Source organism: Pestalotiopsis fici (assembly GCF_000516985.1).
Source record: "Pestalotiopsis fici W106-1 unplaced genomic scaffold PFICI_Scf_1, whole genome shotgun sequence".
NCBI lineage: Eukaryota > Fungi > Ascomycota > Sordariomycetes > Amphisphaeriales > Sporocadaceae > Pestalotiopsis > Pestalotiopsis fici.
Genome location: NW_006917091.1, coordinates 4422356 through 4440063, shown reverse-complemented (window position 1 = coordinate 4440063; position 17708 = coordinate 4422356). Strand labels below are relative to the sequence as shown.

Below are 17708 nucleotides of genomic sequence, written 5' to 3'. Positions count from 1 at the left end.
TCCTCTAGAAGAATCACGGCAGGAGGCAGGCAGTGATACCAGCAAGCACTACCGACAACATCCAAGGCAGCATGACATTCGTGGCCGCCTTGGCGGTAAGCACTGAGCTGGCCACGGCTGAGTTGAACCCGTTGGTAGCTGTCACGGTTCCAGAGGCGCCTGCTCTGCCCGACTGGAAGAAGGTGGTTGCTGCCGACTGCGCGCTTCCGGTGATGCTGCTCAGTGGCTGCAGCGATGTGGCCGCCTCGGTGCCGCCAAGCGGCTTCAACGACGTACTAGTGGCATCTGCTGCTGCATTGCTCAAGGGCTCGAGGCCGGCGGCCGTGGTGGTCGAGGCGCTCCCTTCTGCACCGTTCAAAGGTTGGAGAGATGCCGTGGCCGCGACGGAAGACCCAGGCAAGGGCTGTAGAGGACTGTTCACGGCTGTAGCAGTGGCAGTGGCAGTTGCTGCTCCCCCGGCGCTACCCAGAGGAGTAAGTGCTGCGGTGGCATTGTTTGAAAGAAGCTCAGAAGTGGCCAGTGTCTGAGATAGGTCAGAGGTCAAGACAGATGCCAATGCAGACGTCAAGGCGGATGATACGCTTGACTCGAGGGCGGATGTCGCGAGAGAGGCGCTAGAGGAGAGTGCAATAGGCTGGAAGCCCTGAGCGGATGCCGTGGTCGTGGCTGAGGGTGCGGTGAGAACAGAAGTGGCACTATTCTCAACGGCGCTGGACAATGATGTAGCACCAGCAGCAGCATTTGGAATGGTGAAGAAACCCTTTGGGGCAGCTGATACAACTTCACTCTGCTTCATCTTTAGTTGCAACATTCCTTCTCAGAGTCTACTCGAACTTACGGATGCAGACGTCAATACGACGCTCGATATTAAGGTAGCAGCACCAGCGCCCTCTGCAGAAGTCAAGGTGACCGATATAGACTGCCCAGCAGCTCCAGTGTTTACCAAGCCGGTGCTCGAAAGAGGAATTAATGGCTGCAGACTCTCGACTTGAACAGCACTGCCGGGAATTGGTTTTAGTCCCGGGCTCGCTGCTCCATTCGAGCCATCGACGGCTACGCCTTGGGCTCCTGGCAGTCTTCTGAGTCCTTCTGTGCCATTATTCTGTCTTGGATAATTGTTTGCGAGCGTCAACCTTGCGCCAATGGTGGCCAAGACTATTGAGAAACAAGTTGACTTCATGATGAATGTGGTCGGTAAGTATTAATGAAATGATTGAAAGAATAAATTTGGTGGCAGTAAGGGTGTGATTAAAAGGCTTGATATGTTGATATATGAATGGTCCTACTTTCCAGAGTAGCTGACCTTTGTAATGAACGAAATGAAGAAGAAAAAGGTACCACAAGATCAAGAGTGCTACGACAAGATGAGTGACCGACTGCCAGGACAAAGAAGAGAGTGGCAATGGAAACCGCTTCACAGAGGGGATATGATCACCTATATAGCACGGCTCAGGACAATGCACCTATTTTGCCTAAGTGATCTGCGGCAAACATTGTTGAGAATAAGTCATCACTTCTGATCCGGGTTCAGATGGTGCCATGTGGCAAGTGACGGGCCTGTCACTTGGTTCAGACGATGAGGCCCCGCCCATGCCATTAAATTTCGCTGGAATAACAATTGAGATGTTTTGCTTTTGTGACGTTGATAGACCGTGACGAGTGCAACATTTGTGAGGTTGTATGTTTGATAGCCATGTATATCTCAACCAAAAGTGACTCCTTGAATTGAAGTTTTCATCCGAATTTGGGATGCTGTATTTAGCAATGTTCAATCGAACGTCCTGCCAAAGCTGACGTGCCATCATCTCAATAACTTGTCATGCAAGTTAAGCTTAATCGTGGGCATGATCATCCGCCCCGCGCAGCACATTTTCAGTGTTAGATCATCATGGACGGAAATGCGGAGACTGTTGCATACATGACCAATTTGAGTGTTCACGGTGTCAAGGAGCTGTTGCGTCCAATTGACAGACAAGGACCCTGGTCAAGGGTCTTCTGCACTTGGTTGGAGAGGTTGTCACAGTGCATGCAAGGGCATGAAACCCTCCTGAACGGGAAGCAAGCCAGTCAGTCGAACGCCGTGTCTCAACGCAAGCGCCAGCAGCCACATGCATCGTGATTCAGTGCCATAACAGAGTTGACCTGAAAATCTAGAACTTTTCTTTCTCAGTCAGATGCAGGATGACATAATCAGTGCCTGCGTCAGTTATAAATCGCACTTTACCTTTTTTCGACAACCATTGTAAGCTACTCGCGATGAACTCTAACTTGAGCTGAACTTTGTCTTCCCTCAGCTCGGCTACTTGTAACTCTATTAGTTCTCATTGAACGGGAAGAGTCATGCAATAGTGATTATCTAGTGAAAGAAAACTTATTCCAAGACTCGTACTGCTGAAAATATGTCACTTAATCATTTAGTTTCCAAGCTCAAGCAATGAGAGCAATATGAATATAGAAAAAAGGGTAGTTCCGCCACCACTATCAAGAAACATCTGTCTTGGAAGATTTTCCTATAAACGTGAGCCGGCATCACTGGGCAGAATAACAATGGAATTCACGACAGACGTGGCCATAATATCGAACTCTTGACCTTGTTCACTTGCTGCACTTTGGTCTCTACCATTCACTCCTGTCTTATTTTCTAATGGAGTGCCAGGATGTCGGTAGCTCCAACGTTGATATAGCAGGACTTGGTGTATGTGTACTCCTTGACCCTCTCGGCTACCTCTCTCGACCCACAGCCTCGTGACATAACTGATCTGCTCGCCAGATTGTGCTCTCCTTTACAATCCAAGGGGGGTTGTCCTTTGCTCTTTCGGCTTGGTACGCTTATCTGGACCTAAAGTGTCAGATCATCCGTTCGCGATGGTACATACAACAATCGATCGACCCAGACACGCCACCGCTGGGCGACATCAATCAAAGACGAGAACTCAAGATGATCTTGATCGCGGACATTCTCAAGATAGTGAGCGACGCTCAATTGCTTAATGGTACAGCTGCCTGAAGCCCGCCCTGTCAAAAGGCCTCCAGTGCTTACTTTTCAGCAATCTCACTATTGATCGGTGCTCTTGTTCAACGAAACACACTAAGCTTGTACCACTACCATATTGTTTACGATAGTGTGAATGTCACTGGGTATCTACACCCCAACTCCTCCTCATGAATGATGACCGCTGACGTTTGAGAAGCGTTTCTGCGGCAGCAGCAGCAGTTGTTGTGTTCAAATCACCAGTTGCAATATTTCATACCATCTACTTGGTGGCGATATATGTGTCGCTTTATCTAGCATATGCCATTCTGTTTGGCCTGCGACTTGGAAGCTGGGACAACAACGTTGCTGGATCATGCTACTACGCCAAAGGGATAACGGCTCCCATCTCGACTGATTATGATTCCTTGCCACATCCTGTTGATGACATCGCATACCTTATCTTTACGGCTACGTACCTCCTGGTGAGCCTAAACCTATGCCTAGCCCCGGCCCGCAAAAACCTTTTAGACCGCTTGGAAGATGCTGGAATTTCTGCACGCCGAGGCCCAAAGCTATTCCGTGTGATGTACTTTTTGATATACCATTTCAGCGAGCTTCTCATGGTACCCGCCTTAAATGTTTTAATTGTTCTTAGGTTCTTCCTCTGGTGTTTGAGGTCAACCCCTCGATTATACGAACGAATGGGGCTAAATATAAGAGACCGTATGAGGCCTCTGACAGCTTTGAATTCAGAGTTGCATCGTGCTTTCAGAATATATATCCAGATTATGTGGCTGTCGAGTCTGTTTGAACCGTGGTTCGGCGAGACAGGCCTGGGAGTGATGTTCTTGGCGATCGTACAGTATCCGGTCCATGCATATATGCTTTTTCAACTTCGACACGCGAATGAAGCATTCCTATCTGGCGATCCGGAGAGTTCTTGGGGATTTGGACAGGTGGTTGCGCTCGTTTTAGTTGCAGCCACGATCAAGGACTGTGTTCGCTCTTTCTCCAGTAAGTGTTTTCATCACGATTGTTTTGAACTAACGCTTGCTAAACTTGTCTAGCTTTTATCATTCTGGTTAGGAGTCGAAACGACACTAGCAAGTCTGACGAATGGAAGGAAAACATGTCATTGCTGAGGTCGCTACTTGTTGATGAAGGCATCCAATGGCCAACCACGACTGGGCCATAGATCTTTCACCGAGGCAGCAAGGCCAGCTGCTGCGCAATGGTAAGAAAGGGAAGGCGATGAATGTATCCTAAGAGCAGTACCGATAGAAAGTGTCCACTGTCTATATGATTTCCAGCGCAAGCTGTTGAGCAAATGACAAGCTTGATCACCAGTTTCTAGGCTGACATGAGTGGAGTGTTGTTTATACTATGAAAGTTGCGCGCTCTTGTCAAGCAAAAGATCATATCGGAATATAACATGCTATCTTGGCTGGTGATGCCATGCAGCTGCTCAGTGCTACTACAAGCGTGATAGCTTCGAGATTGTATTCATATATGTTCTTTGCTACCAATCATTCGGGTTTCGACGACCCGGCGCTGACGAGACGGAAGTCTGCAAGTTAACATTTAAGCAATCATCGAATTCGACCGATTCAATGGTACTTTGGGGCCAGTCCTGCAAGACTGCACGCTAATCGAGGCTTATTGCCCTTTTTTAAAAAGGATAAAAATGAAAATAAAAGACCCTTTTTTAACCAAAGGGGAAAAAAAATCTCTTGTGTATTAAGGTATTTAACATAGATCCGCTGTTTTTGGCATTGTAGATTGTTTGCTTGTATTGCTAAGGTACATTTCTTTGCGTATTACGATGATCGTCGGTTCTCCCAGCTCTTATTACACGTGACCCCCACCACAGTGACATAGAACTAGCACCAATGAGCCCCAGCCACAACTCCCTAGCCACAAGCTTTCTAGGTTTCGCGACTCTACGGACAATTTGATCACCCAAGCTTCGCGACCAACGGCGCGACTCGCAATTGAAAGTTGGATCATCAGCCTTGTCGTCGCACGCACGCAGTTCATTGCGCCAACCCAAATTGCCATTGCTGCGTTTCATCGATTGGCACGCCCGCGTCTCTGCGCAATTTTTCTAAATAGACGATCCTTCCATTTCAAACAGACACCTCATTCCGCTGTCGATTGCGCAAATCGACGCAGCTCAGCTCTCAGCCATGGCCACTATGAGCGATCCCAGCCATGGCATCCATCGCGACTTGGTGCGGCAAATTCTTTCATCATTGCTATCTATTGGTAGCCACGCTGACTCCAATCACAGCTGCCGCATGTGCATCTTCTCTCAACATTTCGATACACGCAAAAGCCACGAATCGAGGTGCAGGAAGTTACCCAGATGTTGATGAACGCGCCGTCGGTCGCCCGCGACAAGGCTCCCTTCTTCTGGACCTACCTCGATAAACCTGATAATGGCACTACTATGCTTACTTGGCAGCCGCTGCAGCTCATGGGCACAAACTTTGCCAGCGACGGCTACATTTGGCCCCCGTCTGAGCAGTACTTTACGCAGGACATGGGAAATGGCATTGTACGCTTTTGCAAAGCTATCAACTCCTTCCATTAGACTAACTTGTTAAAAAGATACTCGAAATGTGGTTTCACAAGGCCGGATATGCCTACGGCGAGCCCATGGCCTCCCATTCCCGACGAAGATTCCGTCTCTGCCCGAGCAATGCAATGAACCCGAACGCACCTCAGATCGACCCGAGTTTATGGATTGTACACTATGGTCCCATTGACAACAACGAGCGCATACCAGTCAACATGCTGCCACGCGATCCCCGTCTGCAAACTATCATGGAAGCCAGAAACTACCTACAGCGATCTGGCCAGATCCAGCGGAAAGACTTCATGCTTTCTGATCGTGTCAACTGGCCCCAGATTACGTGGCCTCGGGAGCGACAGCCCATGTACCCAGCCAATAGGCCTGTACCGCAAGCCATGGCATATCCTCCCCATCCCCAGGCAGGAGCTCCGCCCTCGAAGCGCGCGAGAACCGGCCAGGCTGGTAACCAAGCCCCTGTGGGACTTACTCCTGACGACGACGACGAGGACTACTCGCGGGGCGATGTATTTGACCATCTCACTCCACGAGAGATCAGCCTCCATCGCTATCAACAAAACCATGAATGGATGGAGGAGATTTTGTCCTCGCCATATCGCATGGGTCAAATAGGCTTTGCGAACCTCGGACTTGGACTCAAGGGAGGACTCGGTGCCTTGACTAATGGCATCTTTGAAGCCCAAGGCATCGATGCTCTGAGCAAGCCTTCGCAGTCTGCGGGAAGCCATCTTGATAAAGACCAGGCTGCAGAATTCCGAAAGAGGGTCTCCGAACACATCGAATCTACCAATGATGAGATTGCCAAAATGAAGGCCGACCACGAAAAGAGGTTGGCTAAGTTTAAGAAGAACTCGGTGCTGACTGCCGCCGAGAAGGAGCTTCGGACTGCCGTTGATGATGTAGCTCCTGGTCCTCTGAGTCTAGACCGACCTGAGGAGAATGAGGAAGATGCCCCACGTTGGACCTCAAAGCACAGCAAAAAGGTGGAGGAGATTGTGTCGCAAGTTGAAGCTCAGCTGGGACGTCGTGCCGAAGTCATCTATGATCTCAAGAGGATACAGGATGGCGGTTATCAAGAACCCGCTCCAGAGCCTATCCCCGAACCAGTTCCCGAGCCTTCGGCGGGCGGCGACTCGGAGGATGTTGACATGGGTGGCACTGCCGGCGGCCTACTTGATCAGATGCAGACTGGAGGTGCATCTTCCACGTCAACGCCTGGCAATGCCAACAACTTCCCCACACCTCAAGGTTTCTCTGCAGCTCAATCCGGCTCGGGAACACCCGCCAATGCAAACGTCCCTACTACCGCTCCTGCAGCTACCGCGCCAGCTACTGAAGCGCCTGAGGCCCCGAAGCAAGAACAAGATGTTGACATGGGCGGCACAGACATAGAACCCAGTGCTGCGGCGGCAGTCGAACATAGTAGTGGCGCTGACGACTGGGTTGTCGTTCCTAAGGGGGGTGTCTCACCTGGTGGCACAGCACCTCCACCTCCACCACCAGCAGCGGCAGCGGTAGCGGCAGCACCGCCAACCACAGCGACCCCCACTGCTCCTAGCAACGACTCGCCCGCTCCCAAGCCACCGTCGCGGCCAGCAAGCAAGCAGGCCTCGGCGAGCGGCACACCTGCTGCCGGCTCTGTGGGCTACGATGCCAACGACTTTGGCTCACTGGGCGATCTCGATAGTGCAGGCGACGCCCTAGCAAGTTTCTCCGACACACCCGCCGATATGGGCGGCGACTTCATGGAGGATTCGGCTTTTGGTGATGCGTTCCATGGCGTCGAGGCTGAAGGTGATGATAATAGTGGCAACACGCCGGCTGGCGATGCGAACTTGTAGGAATTGTTTCAATGACGGCCCCATTGATTGTCATCTGGGACATTTTTCATTTTTATAAAGTGTATGAGGTTGCGTTGGCTTGGAGGCGTTCTTGGGTGTTGACAAAATCGCAACCACAGTATCCCATGGTATTAATCCTGTCTCGTCCCTCGAATGGATAGGCGAGACGAAAAGGGTGTCATTTGTTGAGTTGCACGCTATTCAGTTGAATTATCTGGGACTGGCGGCCGAGAGTCTTGCATAGATTATCTAGTACACTCGAGTAAGAGACATAGATTGCGGACTGCTTCAAGTCAAAATTTTAGTTGTCCCTGCCCGAGCTTGTCAGGGTCTATCAAATGGGCATTCACATTACTCGAGTTTGGACAAGTTGTGTTTTTTCTTTCTCAAAAGCAATCTGCATTTTGTCCGTCTATGAGACTATGTAAAAAAACGGGGCATTACTATTTGCCCTCTGCGGATATCGCGCCTAGTTTCCTTGATCCTTTATTCATACGAAGTCATTATCCCAATCACGTCACACTCGCACCAGTCGAGAGCATTTATGCCTGGTAGGTGGAAGCAGAGACGTTTCCACCACGGCCAGTCCAGTTGACGTGAGTGTAGGCACCGACGGGGTACTTGTCGCTGGCGAACTCGGGCTTGATCTGGAAGGTGTGGGCACCGAAGTAGTCACGCTGGGCCTGGAGCAGGTTGGCGGGCAGGTCCTTGGTGCGGTAACCGTCGAACCACGACAGAGCAGTGGAGAAGCAGGGAGTGGGGATTCCGAGAAGGGCAGCCTTGGAGATGACGTCTCTCCAGCCGGGCTGGGCCTTGTGGATAGCCTTGTTGAAGAAGTCGTCAAACAGCAGGTTCTCAAGGTCGGGGTTGTTGCGGTAAGCAGCAGTGATGTCCTTCAAGAAGACGGAGCGGATGATGCAACCACCTCTCCACATGAGAGCGATGGAAGGCTTGTTAAGCTTCCAGCCGTACTCCTTGGCGGCCTATTTTATTACATTAGTCATTGAACAGCAAGTAAGTTCGGAAGAGGTGGTACGTACATCCTGCATCAGCATGAAACCCTGAGCGTACGAGATGATCTTGGAGGCGTACAGAGCCTGCTCAAGGTCCTCAAGGAACTGAGCCTTGTCACCCTCGAACTTGCTGACACGGCCACGGTACTCCAGGATGGTAGAGGCCTTGGTACGCTCCTCCTTGAGGGCAGACAGGCAGCGAGCCAGGACGGACTCGGCGATCAAAGTAACGGGCTGGCCGAGGTCAAGAGCGTTGACAGCGGTCCACTTGCCGGTACCCTTCTGGCCAGCCTGGTCGAGAATCTTCTCGACGAGGGGAGTGCCATCGTCGTCGTTGAAGTACATGATGTCACGGGTAATCTCGATCAGGAACGAGTCCAGAACACCCTTGTTCCACTGGGCGAAGATATCACCAATCTCCTTGTTGCTCAGACCCAGACCACGCTTCATGATGTCGTAGGCCTAATTTCGTGATGAGTACTCAGGAAACAGCAAATAATTGTTGGGGCTTCAGCTTACCTCGCAGATGAGCTGCATGTCACCGTACTCAATACCGTTGTGGACCATCTTGACGTAGTGACCAGCACCCTCATCACCGACCCACTCGCAGCAAGCCTCGTTGTCGCTCTTGGCCGAGATGCTCTGGAAGATGTCCTGGATGTAGGGCCAGGCGGCCTCGTCACCACCGGGCATGATGGAGGGACCGTAGCGGGCACCCTCCTCACCACCGGAGACACCGGAACCGACGAATCGGAGACCCTTTCCGGCCAGGTACTGGGTTCGGCGGTTGGAGTCGGGGAAGTGGGAGTTACCACCGTCGATGATGATGTCGCCCTTCTCGAGCAGGGGCAGGAGAGTCTCGATCCAGTCGTCGACGGCCTTTCCGGCCTGGACGAGCAGCATGACACGGCGGGGCTTCTTGAGCTTGGAGATGAACTCCTCGTTGGAGTGAGCACCGACAATGGACTTGCCCTTGGCCTCGTTGTCCAAGAAGCGGTCAACCTTGGAGACGGTACGGTTGTAGGCGCAGACGGTGAAACCGTGGTCGGCCATGTTCAGAATCAGGTTCTGGCCCCTGGATCGGGGTGTTAGTACTGCGGGCGTTATGAAGATGTACGTCCTAGAGGGACGGGGAAACATGGGGAGATTTGACTTACATGACGGCCAGACCGATGAGACCGAGGTCAGCGCTTCATGAGAGTTAGCACGATTCCGAAGAGTCCGAAATTGGAATAATAGAGAGAGATTTGTGCTGCGAGGACGGCATGAAATCAAAAGCAGAAAGCTCACACTCCTCCTCCATAGTGCCCGGTAATGCTGGCAAGTCGAGCCCTAAGACCCAGCAAGCCGCCTTTAGTCAATATGTTGCCGGCGACAAAGGGGTATTATTTTTTTTATCATGTCTTGCTCCTACTCTGCCTCGCCTTTTTTTGTCTGGAACACGCCAGAGGCTCTTGTTCTAGTCTTTGTTCTAGAAGGAGGGAGAGGGAACAGAGTTGAGGGCATCGACGGCGGGGTGGTGGGGTAGAACAGCGAGGGAAGTAAGCAGCGCTGAGGGGTTTAGAACATTGAACTTACACAGGTCCAGACATGATTGCAGATGGTTGGGAATGTCCAATTGGGTATGCGTTTGTCTGTATTCAGAGCCAGCTACGATGAAGAAGCTGGGCAATAAATCTAAATCTTCTGTCGAAGGAGGAAGGGATGGTTGTTTGTGGAAGAAAGATCAGGTAGAGTTCGGACGCGACGGCGGAACTCGTACTTTTCAATGATGTCGAAACGGGTCAAAGTGGGCTGGAGGGGTAAAATCATGGACTGGGATCCAGATGGCTGATGGGTGAGGCACTGAGGAAAAAAAGGTGAGTAGCGTCGATCCGGCCCGGCTTATTAACATGAACAGGCGCCAAAAAGTTGATTCCGCATCCAGGTTTAATATGGATCACTCGGCCCTGGGAAGTTTTATGACATGGGGGGTTCACTCATTCAGTCAGTTTTACTCTCAGTCATTCATTTATTATTCATCAGTCAGTCAGGTGTTTGTCCATGAGGCAGTAGTTGGTTCGTCCGTGGTTGTGGTTTGTGATATTTGTTCGGATATGCGCATTTGCCTTGGAGCCCCAGTTGGCCGGAAAAGGTATTAAGGTTGTTGCTGTACATGTTGCTAAGGGTGACGGATTTATATCTGACTTTTCTTCCCTGCCTCTATTCCTTTCTTCGTTTTACCAGTTTGTCATGGGGTTGAGTTATTATATGGCTTGGTGCCTGTCTAATGTGCATGCAAGCACCCAATGACATGCCATCTGAGCGCCGTGATTCCATGCATGGACATGGCCTAGCCTCAAAGACGTGGTGGTGTGTTGTAGTAGCGACGGGATCAATTGCTCGTTTCTCTGCAATGGGCGGCGGGGCTTACTCAGGACTAGGTATCCCGTCCTCCCAACGTCGGCGCCCGTTTTGATCTGGATTTAGACTCTTGTCAAGCAGGTCGAAACTATCTGGATTCATGTCATAGCAGATATAAACGGTTGGCGAGAAGCTACACACAGAATATTCCTACAAGTCTACACTAACAAGAGAACCAATCATGCCAGCAATGCGCTTTGATATCTCCAAAGTTGTTACTAAGACCCGACCCGTGCCTGCCCACGTCCACTACACGGCGCATTCGGAGTATCTATCTACATGATCGCCCAGGAGCCGACTCGAGCTTACGGCCCCAGGGAGATCCTGATACCGCCACATTGACAATGCAACAGGATCATGTGTTGCCTCTTCATCCTTGCTCGGACAGTTGCTCGTGAGGTATTTGCACCCAGAAGTCAGATAGCAGTTTTATGCTGGCATTGGGCCCCTTCTGCTTCTTCTTCACGTCGCACATTCGGACGTTTCGAAACCCTCATGCCTGGCGACCTACCTGGATTCTACCGTGACGGAATAGGGATTGGGGGTTCCAGGTCCTTTGTCCTGCAGCCCGCCTGGCCCCCCAAGGCGCCCCCCCTCCCTGCCACGGCTCGGGAGTGGTGGAAGCTCTGACAGAATATTTATGGACCTGGACGACGCTAGTTAGTAACAACCTCCTGCTCTGCTTTCAAAGCTTCATCAGCCTCATCTGTCCAACCCGTTGATGGTTCTGGATCGCTTTTGGAGCTGGAAAAAAGTGTCCAGATCACTGTTGATCCTTATATCTATATGCATGGTTTATGGAGTCCTTTGATACACCCATATCTACTCCGTTTCATGCAGGTCCAATTGAGTCGGGATTTGTTGGGAATACGCCTTGGGTAGGAGGCAACGCATGGATGTTTCATAGGTAGGCTCCAAGCTACATTCGGTGTACGCTACTAGGAGATAGCACGCAACGGCCGGACAAAGTAGAAACACATGTACCAACGATATACCATTGGTACACTCACTAGCTTCGACGGATACTGTATGACCCAATCCCGTTCGTACCTTTTGTCTAAGTTGACATATACTTTCATTACCCGATTCATATTGACGAGCGGCAAGTGAATGCGACTATAGAGAAAAGAAACGTTTGACTATAATATTTTATAATGGGCAGCGTTGCCATGCAGCAAATCACGATACCGGACCCAAGGACTGAATGTGACGATGCTTCCTTCTCTCGATTAGACGAGTACATACTGTAACATGGGATTCCATAATGTACCATCCAGGTCTCTCCTTCTCGCGCCCTACCTACCTTAAAACGTCATTGGGAGGAGCTCGACACTTGTTGCCCCGAAAATGTCGCATATACTAAGGGGCCCCGCCGGTTGCTCCCCCTACGACGACAAGTCCCTCCGACGACTTGCCAGCCCTCCGTAAGCGGACTGGCGCCAGTAATTAACGCAGACCTCGTCGTGCCTATGGATCTGTTATGGCTGCAAGGCTACAAATTGCCTCAAACGAGGTGGTCATGAGCCAACACCAACGGAGGGGGGTGTTTAATGCACTCCAAATCTCTGGCTGCTTTCCTACCGGACAGAGAAAACAAGCAGACATTCTGCGCTGAGCATGGTCGCTATCGTGGAGCGCCACCACTTTGTGCTCGAAACGGACAAAATCCGCGCATGCCTGTTGTTCTTGGCAGAGCCGAATCAACGGGCCCGCTATCGGGCCTTGTATTGGGCAATACTGCCCGTCGTTTCCGGAGTCCGAACATGATGGAAGAAAGCAGCCGCCCCTCCACAGCAGAGCTTATGAATCAGTGCAACACGGTCACCGACGACAAAAGCAGGGTGGCTATCACCGACAAAAGACAGCCACTCCCTGAATTGTTAGGACTTAAGGAGCATTACACAGCATCAGATAGATACTCGTACTAGTAAATCCCTGGGCCAGGTCAAGGGCTTTCCCGCTTTCCTTTCGAGACTTTTTACAAGGGACTTGGAAGCCGGTGATAAAATTAGCGGATAGCAGATGGGTGACATTTGACGCTAATGTAAATCAGTGTGGCTTAACGCCGAAATCTGTGGCGCGCCGCCACATGCCAGCACCATTCAATGTTGAAGGTGGGCTATTGGGTACGTACTGCAGCGCTAATGGACTGCCCACTCATGTACACTGTAAGGCTGAAGTTGGCAAGGCCGAACAGCATTTTCCCACACCATTGAATGAAGAACTGGATACAACTCCAACGTCATCGTCAGAACCACCGTCATTGATACCAAAACGACGCGTGATCAATACAAGAAAAAACTACAGTGACCTATTAGCGCTTGTTTCTGGCGACCTCACTGTCGCGACAGAAGGGACAAAAGTGAGCAAAGTCTCATCGCTAGAGCTGGGCTCATAGGTACGTTTTGCGTCGCAAAGATCAACGTTCCCCAACGGACAGCAAATTCATCATGCCCTACCCTCCTACTTCAGGTGCCGCGAACTCCTCGTCGCTTCCTCCGCGGCCACCGCCTTCCAAAGTTTCAGGCTTCAAGCCGGCCTTCTCAGCAGCGTCAACACATACACCCAGTCCAGTGTCGGGCAGTCCATACACACCTCCCGCCTACTCGACCGCCCCTAGTTATTCGAACCCCCCGAGCTATGCAGGCGCACCGGGCGCATCAACTGCCCCATATGGTGGTGGCCGAGGTCAGCCTTACGCGAACTATCCGCAACAGGGCGCCGTAAACTACAACCGCGGCTACCAGCAGTCGGGTTACCAGCAAGGCCCATATGGTTCTGCCGCCCCAGCAGATAGCAGTAGCTATGCTGGCGCACCACAGATTAGAAATCCATTCCCCGCTCCTGGTCAACCTCAGCAGCTGCAGCAGCAGCAGCAGCAGCATCAGCAGAACAGCGACTATGACCCCGATATGGCCGCACAGATTGCCCAATGGCAAAGCGCCTATGTCAAGGACCCGAGGGACACCGCCGGGGCTGTCGCTCGACCTGGTGCGCCGACCACTACCTACTCGGCCAACCCCACCACGGTCACTGCTCCAGCAGTGCCTGTGGAAGGAGAAAAGAAGAAGACCGTGGTTCGACAAGGTGGAGGCAAAAAATGGACCGACGATTCACTACTAGAATGGGATCCTGCTCACTTGCGCCTCTTTGTGGGCAATCTGGCTGGTGAAACCACCGATGAGTCATTACACAAGGCTTTCTCGCGCTGGAAGTCGCTCCAGAAGGCTCGTGTCGTTCGAGACAAGGTCACCAGCAAGAGCAAAGGCTTTGGCTTCGTTAGTTTTAGCGATCCCGACGACTTCTTCCAGGCCGCAAAGGAGATGAATGGCAAGTACATCCAGAGTCACCCTGTCGTGGTGCGCAAGAGTACCACTGAAATCAAGTACGTAATTCTCCAATCCGACAAACAAGTTAACAAATGTACTGACAAGCTTGGTACCAGACCACATACAGTCAAGGACAAAAGACATGGAGGTAAATGGAACAATAAGAACAACAACAGAAACCGTAGTGGCAACGGAAGTGGTGGAAGAGAGGGCAGTTTTGAACCTTCCCTCGGCCCTGCCAGCGGCGGCGTAGTCAAACCCGGACAAAAGACCAAGAACGGTCTCAAGCTACTCGGCTAAAAGCTTCCCGCGAAAAAAAAGAAAAAAAATTCACTTATTGCCATTGTGAACAACAATTCAATCTTAGGCTAGTATAACACTATCACTTCAGTCCGACTGACTTGGTTGAGACCATGGATTACAACAGACGCCGGAGGCGACTTGGATTTGTTCTCCCTGACTTATTCCTTCAGAAGCAGTTTATAAGTGAAGCCGCCACGAGAAGTCTCTAGTGGAAATCACGATGTTGGGTTATTTCTAGACATTCTGCACACAGCGGATGACATTGACCTGGATAGAGCCGAGGAATAGCATGAACAATCAGGCTATATTGATACTGTGAAGATAAGATTGGAGGAAATCCGATAGATACACCGTAATTCATATTACAAGTCATCCCAGATAAGCACATTTCCACATGACATTCAAAAAAAGTCGCTTCGAGGCTCAAGCTCATTTTCTTATGTCAGATTCGGCACTGAATCTGCAACTGGCCTACTCGTGGAATATAGGACATGTCAGCACTACATGACCATGCAGACATTGACAAGCAGGGGACCAAGGCGAGGCAGCACTATGTAACGAGTCCACGTATGAATAAGGACGTAGAGCGCGTTATCAGATTGTCGAATAAATGTTATGGATTCGAGGTCAAATGATTTGAGAAGGATGCGATGTCCATGGACCAGTATTACCTTCGTATCACGCCTAGGATGCTTCACTGCAGCCTTGACACATGCCGATCATGTGTACTCTCCTATTACAAGGTAATACTAGAGCTGTCACCGGTCCGCAAGGGCAGCCAATAAGGATGAAATCTTGCACCTCTAATGGTCAACGGCCCGAAAATAGTTCATCTCAAGGGGAATGGCAGGCCTATAGTTGCGGTTTTCCGTCATCCCATTCAACACCTACACCGAACAAAGCACTACATTGCATACCCCATATACGGAGCTGTCCTCTTGGATCTACTTTTCATTTTGTGCGCAGAACAAGGTATTCTGAATATCATTGTAACCATTGCACAAAGACTTTTTCATCTTTTCATTAGCACGAGCAATCAGTTTAGGGCGAGGAAGGTTTAGCCTGGAGACCATTCTTTGTCGCTGACGAACGCGCGCTATATAATCTTCAACAAAGTTGTGTATGCGACAAATATCGTATGCGGGCACATTCCATTATGTCCTCCCCGGCAAACAATTGGCACAATATGCAAATCGTTGCAAACAAAGCCACTCGGATATGCTCAGACTGGCTCAAGATGAAGTATATAAACGAGATACGATGGACTCACAAGTTCTGGTTGTACACGACCATAATCATACAGCAACCGCAAGAGTAAGTAAGCCTCTTCAACATATTCACCAAAGATTCAACACAGCTCATATTTCAATTTCTCAAGAAAAGTCAAAATGTCTGCTCGTCACGATATCGCAATTAAGCCTGCAGAGCTTCTGGGTATTTTGCACATACCGATTCGCGGTCTAGAGGCGGCAGCCAAGACGAAGGTGTTTTACACCCGGAAAAGGATGGACAAGAATGGTCGCATGGTCGAACAACGGTGCGAGGCGGGAGTCGAGGTGGACAGGACGCCCTGCAGCGTCCAAGTGCAGTTTGAGGTGCCCCTGGACCACCGGACGACCCGGCACCATGATTTCGAGCATCTCAACATTGTTCTCACTTCCACATTCGTCTTTGGAGGCCTGGAGACGGGTAGCATCAAGACAGTGGAGGAACTCCAGAGCCAACTCAAGCAAAGGGAGAACATTACCGTCTTTCTCTGTGGTGGACCGGGAGATTACAACCCAGCGGAGCGTAACCCGCTGTTCAACGTCGAGTATCTCAAGAATGATGGGTGTCTAATCTTCCTAGACTACAGGGGCACCGGCTCCAGTCATGAGATTCGAGACAGGAGCAAGCCTGCCCGGCACGTTGAAGAGGTACAGCTACAGCAGCGTTACATTAACCTGCTGCGACCCGAACCATGGGTCAGGAAGGCCGACAAGAAGCCTCCGAGGAACGAGACCGAAGTCAGGGCCATGGCGAATCTGCTCAGCCTCTTTCGCCAGGACAGCATCGTGTACGACCTCGAGTCGATCCGCCAGTGCCTCTTTGGGCCGGGCAGCACGCGCAAGTGGAACATTTTTGGCCAGTCGTACGGCGGCTGGGTGTCGCTCACCTATCTGTCGCAGTACCCAAGGAGTCTCGCGAGCAGCACCATTACCGCCGGTCTCGCACCGATTACCGCGAGTCCCGACGAGGCATATTCAAAGCTGTTCCAAGTAGTAAAGGAGCGTAATGACGCATACTACCGGCAATACCCCGATGATATCCATAGGGTCAAGCGAATTGTCGAGTATCTGCTAGACTACGAGACCAACCGCAACCCGGGTGTCGGTCTCGAGATTCAGAATGGTCGCCTGACGGCGCGGCGTTTTCTGTGCATTGGCCGCGGCCTCGGTGCTCGAGATCGATTTTCCCGGTTGCATGACCTTATCGAACGGATGTATGAGGACCTTGAGGAGAGTGGAGATTTGGATCGGAGGACCCTTGACTTGTACTGCTCAAGTGAGGACAGCTGGGGTTTCGACCGGCGACCGCTGTACGCCGTGCTTCACGAGGCCATGTACTGCCGAGGAGCCGCGTCAAACTGGTCAGCCCAGCGCGTGGCTCGGAGCATGCCAGAGTTTTCATGGGCCGGGGTGGGTCGGGAAATCTCAGAGCTTCTTCTCGGTTCACAGTGCAAGCAGGAGAGCGACGAGTACAAGATCTACTTCTCTGGCGAGATGGTGTACCCCTTCATGTTTGAGGACTATGACGCTCTCGTGCCGCTCGCCGGCGTGGCTGAAGCGTTGGCTCGACATGTCTGGGTCGACCCCTACAACGATGAGGCTCTGCATCACAACCAGGTCCCCGTGTATGCCCTCAGTTACGAGTCTGACATGCACGTCAACACGGAACTGGCCAAGGCAACTGCTGGTGTTATTGGTAAGAACGCAGACAAGGATGCGCGGGTCGTGCCCATCCGACACAAGATCCTGACCAAGATTCCGGGCAATGGGCGTGACTTTCAGCATGCATCGCTCCGAAGTGATGTAGAGGCAGTATTGAGAGAGCTCAAGGACTTGATCAAGGGGTCAGAGTAGAGGCTGTCAGGATGTGTCTTGTTGTCTATCTTCCTTTACTTCATATAATGTGGGTAAATTTTGGTAAGTCACTATCTTGGTAAGTCATAGAAACAGAATGCAACAGTAGACAATAGAGACAATAGTAATT

At 51.1% G+C, this 17708-nt stretch overlaps 6 protein-coding genes across 6 annotated transcripts; 3 read left to right on the top strand and 3 right to left on the bottom strand.

The window, feature by feature from the left end:
* Window positions 1-13: 13 nt before the first annotated feature.
* On the bottom strand, window positions 14-796 carry PFICI_01339 (uncharacterized protein; the record flags this gene model as incomplete). The annotated part of the gene is made up of 1 exon (XM_007829920.1): window positions 14-796. One exon carries the CDS (start codon window positions 794-796, stop codon window positions 14-16), a length of 783 nt encoding a protein of 260 aa, XP_007828111.1.
* A 21-nt stretch (window positions 797-817) lies between these two features.
* Window positions 818-1180, bottom strand: PFICI_01338 (uncharacterized protein; the record flags this gene model as incomplete). The annotated part of the gene is made up of 1 exon (XM_007829919.1): window positions 818-1180. One exon carries the CDS (start codon window positions 1178-1180, stop codon window positions 818-820), a length of 363 nt encoding a protein of 120 aa, XP_007828110.1.
* Window positions 1181-5160: 3980 nt separating this feature from the next.
* PFICI_01337 (uncharacterized protein) lies at window positions 5161-7408 on the top strand (the record flags this gene model as incomplete). The annotated part of the gene is made up of 3 exons (XM_007829918.1): window positions 5161-5205; window positions 5265-5531; window positions 5585-7408. The coding sequence occupies 3 exons, from the start codon at window positions 5161-5163 to the stop codon at window positions 7406-7408; spliced, it is 2136 nt and encodes a 711-aa protein (XP_007828109.1).
* A 542-nt stretch (window positions 7409-7950) lies between these two features.
* On the bottom strand, window positions 7951-9474 carry PFICI_01336 (6-phosphogluconate dehydrogenase; the record flags this gene model as incomplete). The annotated part of the gene is made up of 3 exons (XM_007829917.1): window positions 7951-8391; window positions 8449-8883; window positions 8941-9474. 3 exons carry the CDS (start codon window positions 9472-9474, stop codon window positions 7951-7953), a joined length of 1410 nt encoding a protein of 469 aa, XP_007828108.1.
* Window positions 9475-13274: 3800 nt separating this feature from the next.
* On the top strand, window positions 13275-14453 carry PFICI_01335 (uncharacterized protein; the record flags this gene model as incomplete). The annotated part of the gene is made up of 2 exons (XM_007829916.1): window positions 13275-14209; window positions 14270-14453. The coding sequence occupies 2 exons, from the start codon at window positions 13275-13277 to the stop codon at window positions 14451-14453; spliced, it is 1119 nt and encodes a 372-aa protein (XP_007828107.1).
* Window positions 14454-15844: 1391 nt separating this feature from the next.
* Window positions 15845-17578, top strand: PFICI_01334 (uncharacterized protein; the record flags this gene model as incomplete). The annotated part of the gene is made up of 1 exon (XM_007829915.1): window positions 15845-17578. One exon carries the CDS (start codon window positions 15845-15847, stop codon window positions 17576-17578), a length of 1734 nt encoding a protein of 577 aa, XP_007828106.1.
* Between the last annotated feature and the right edge of the window lie 130 nt (window positions 17579-17708).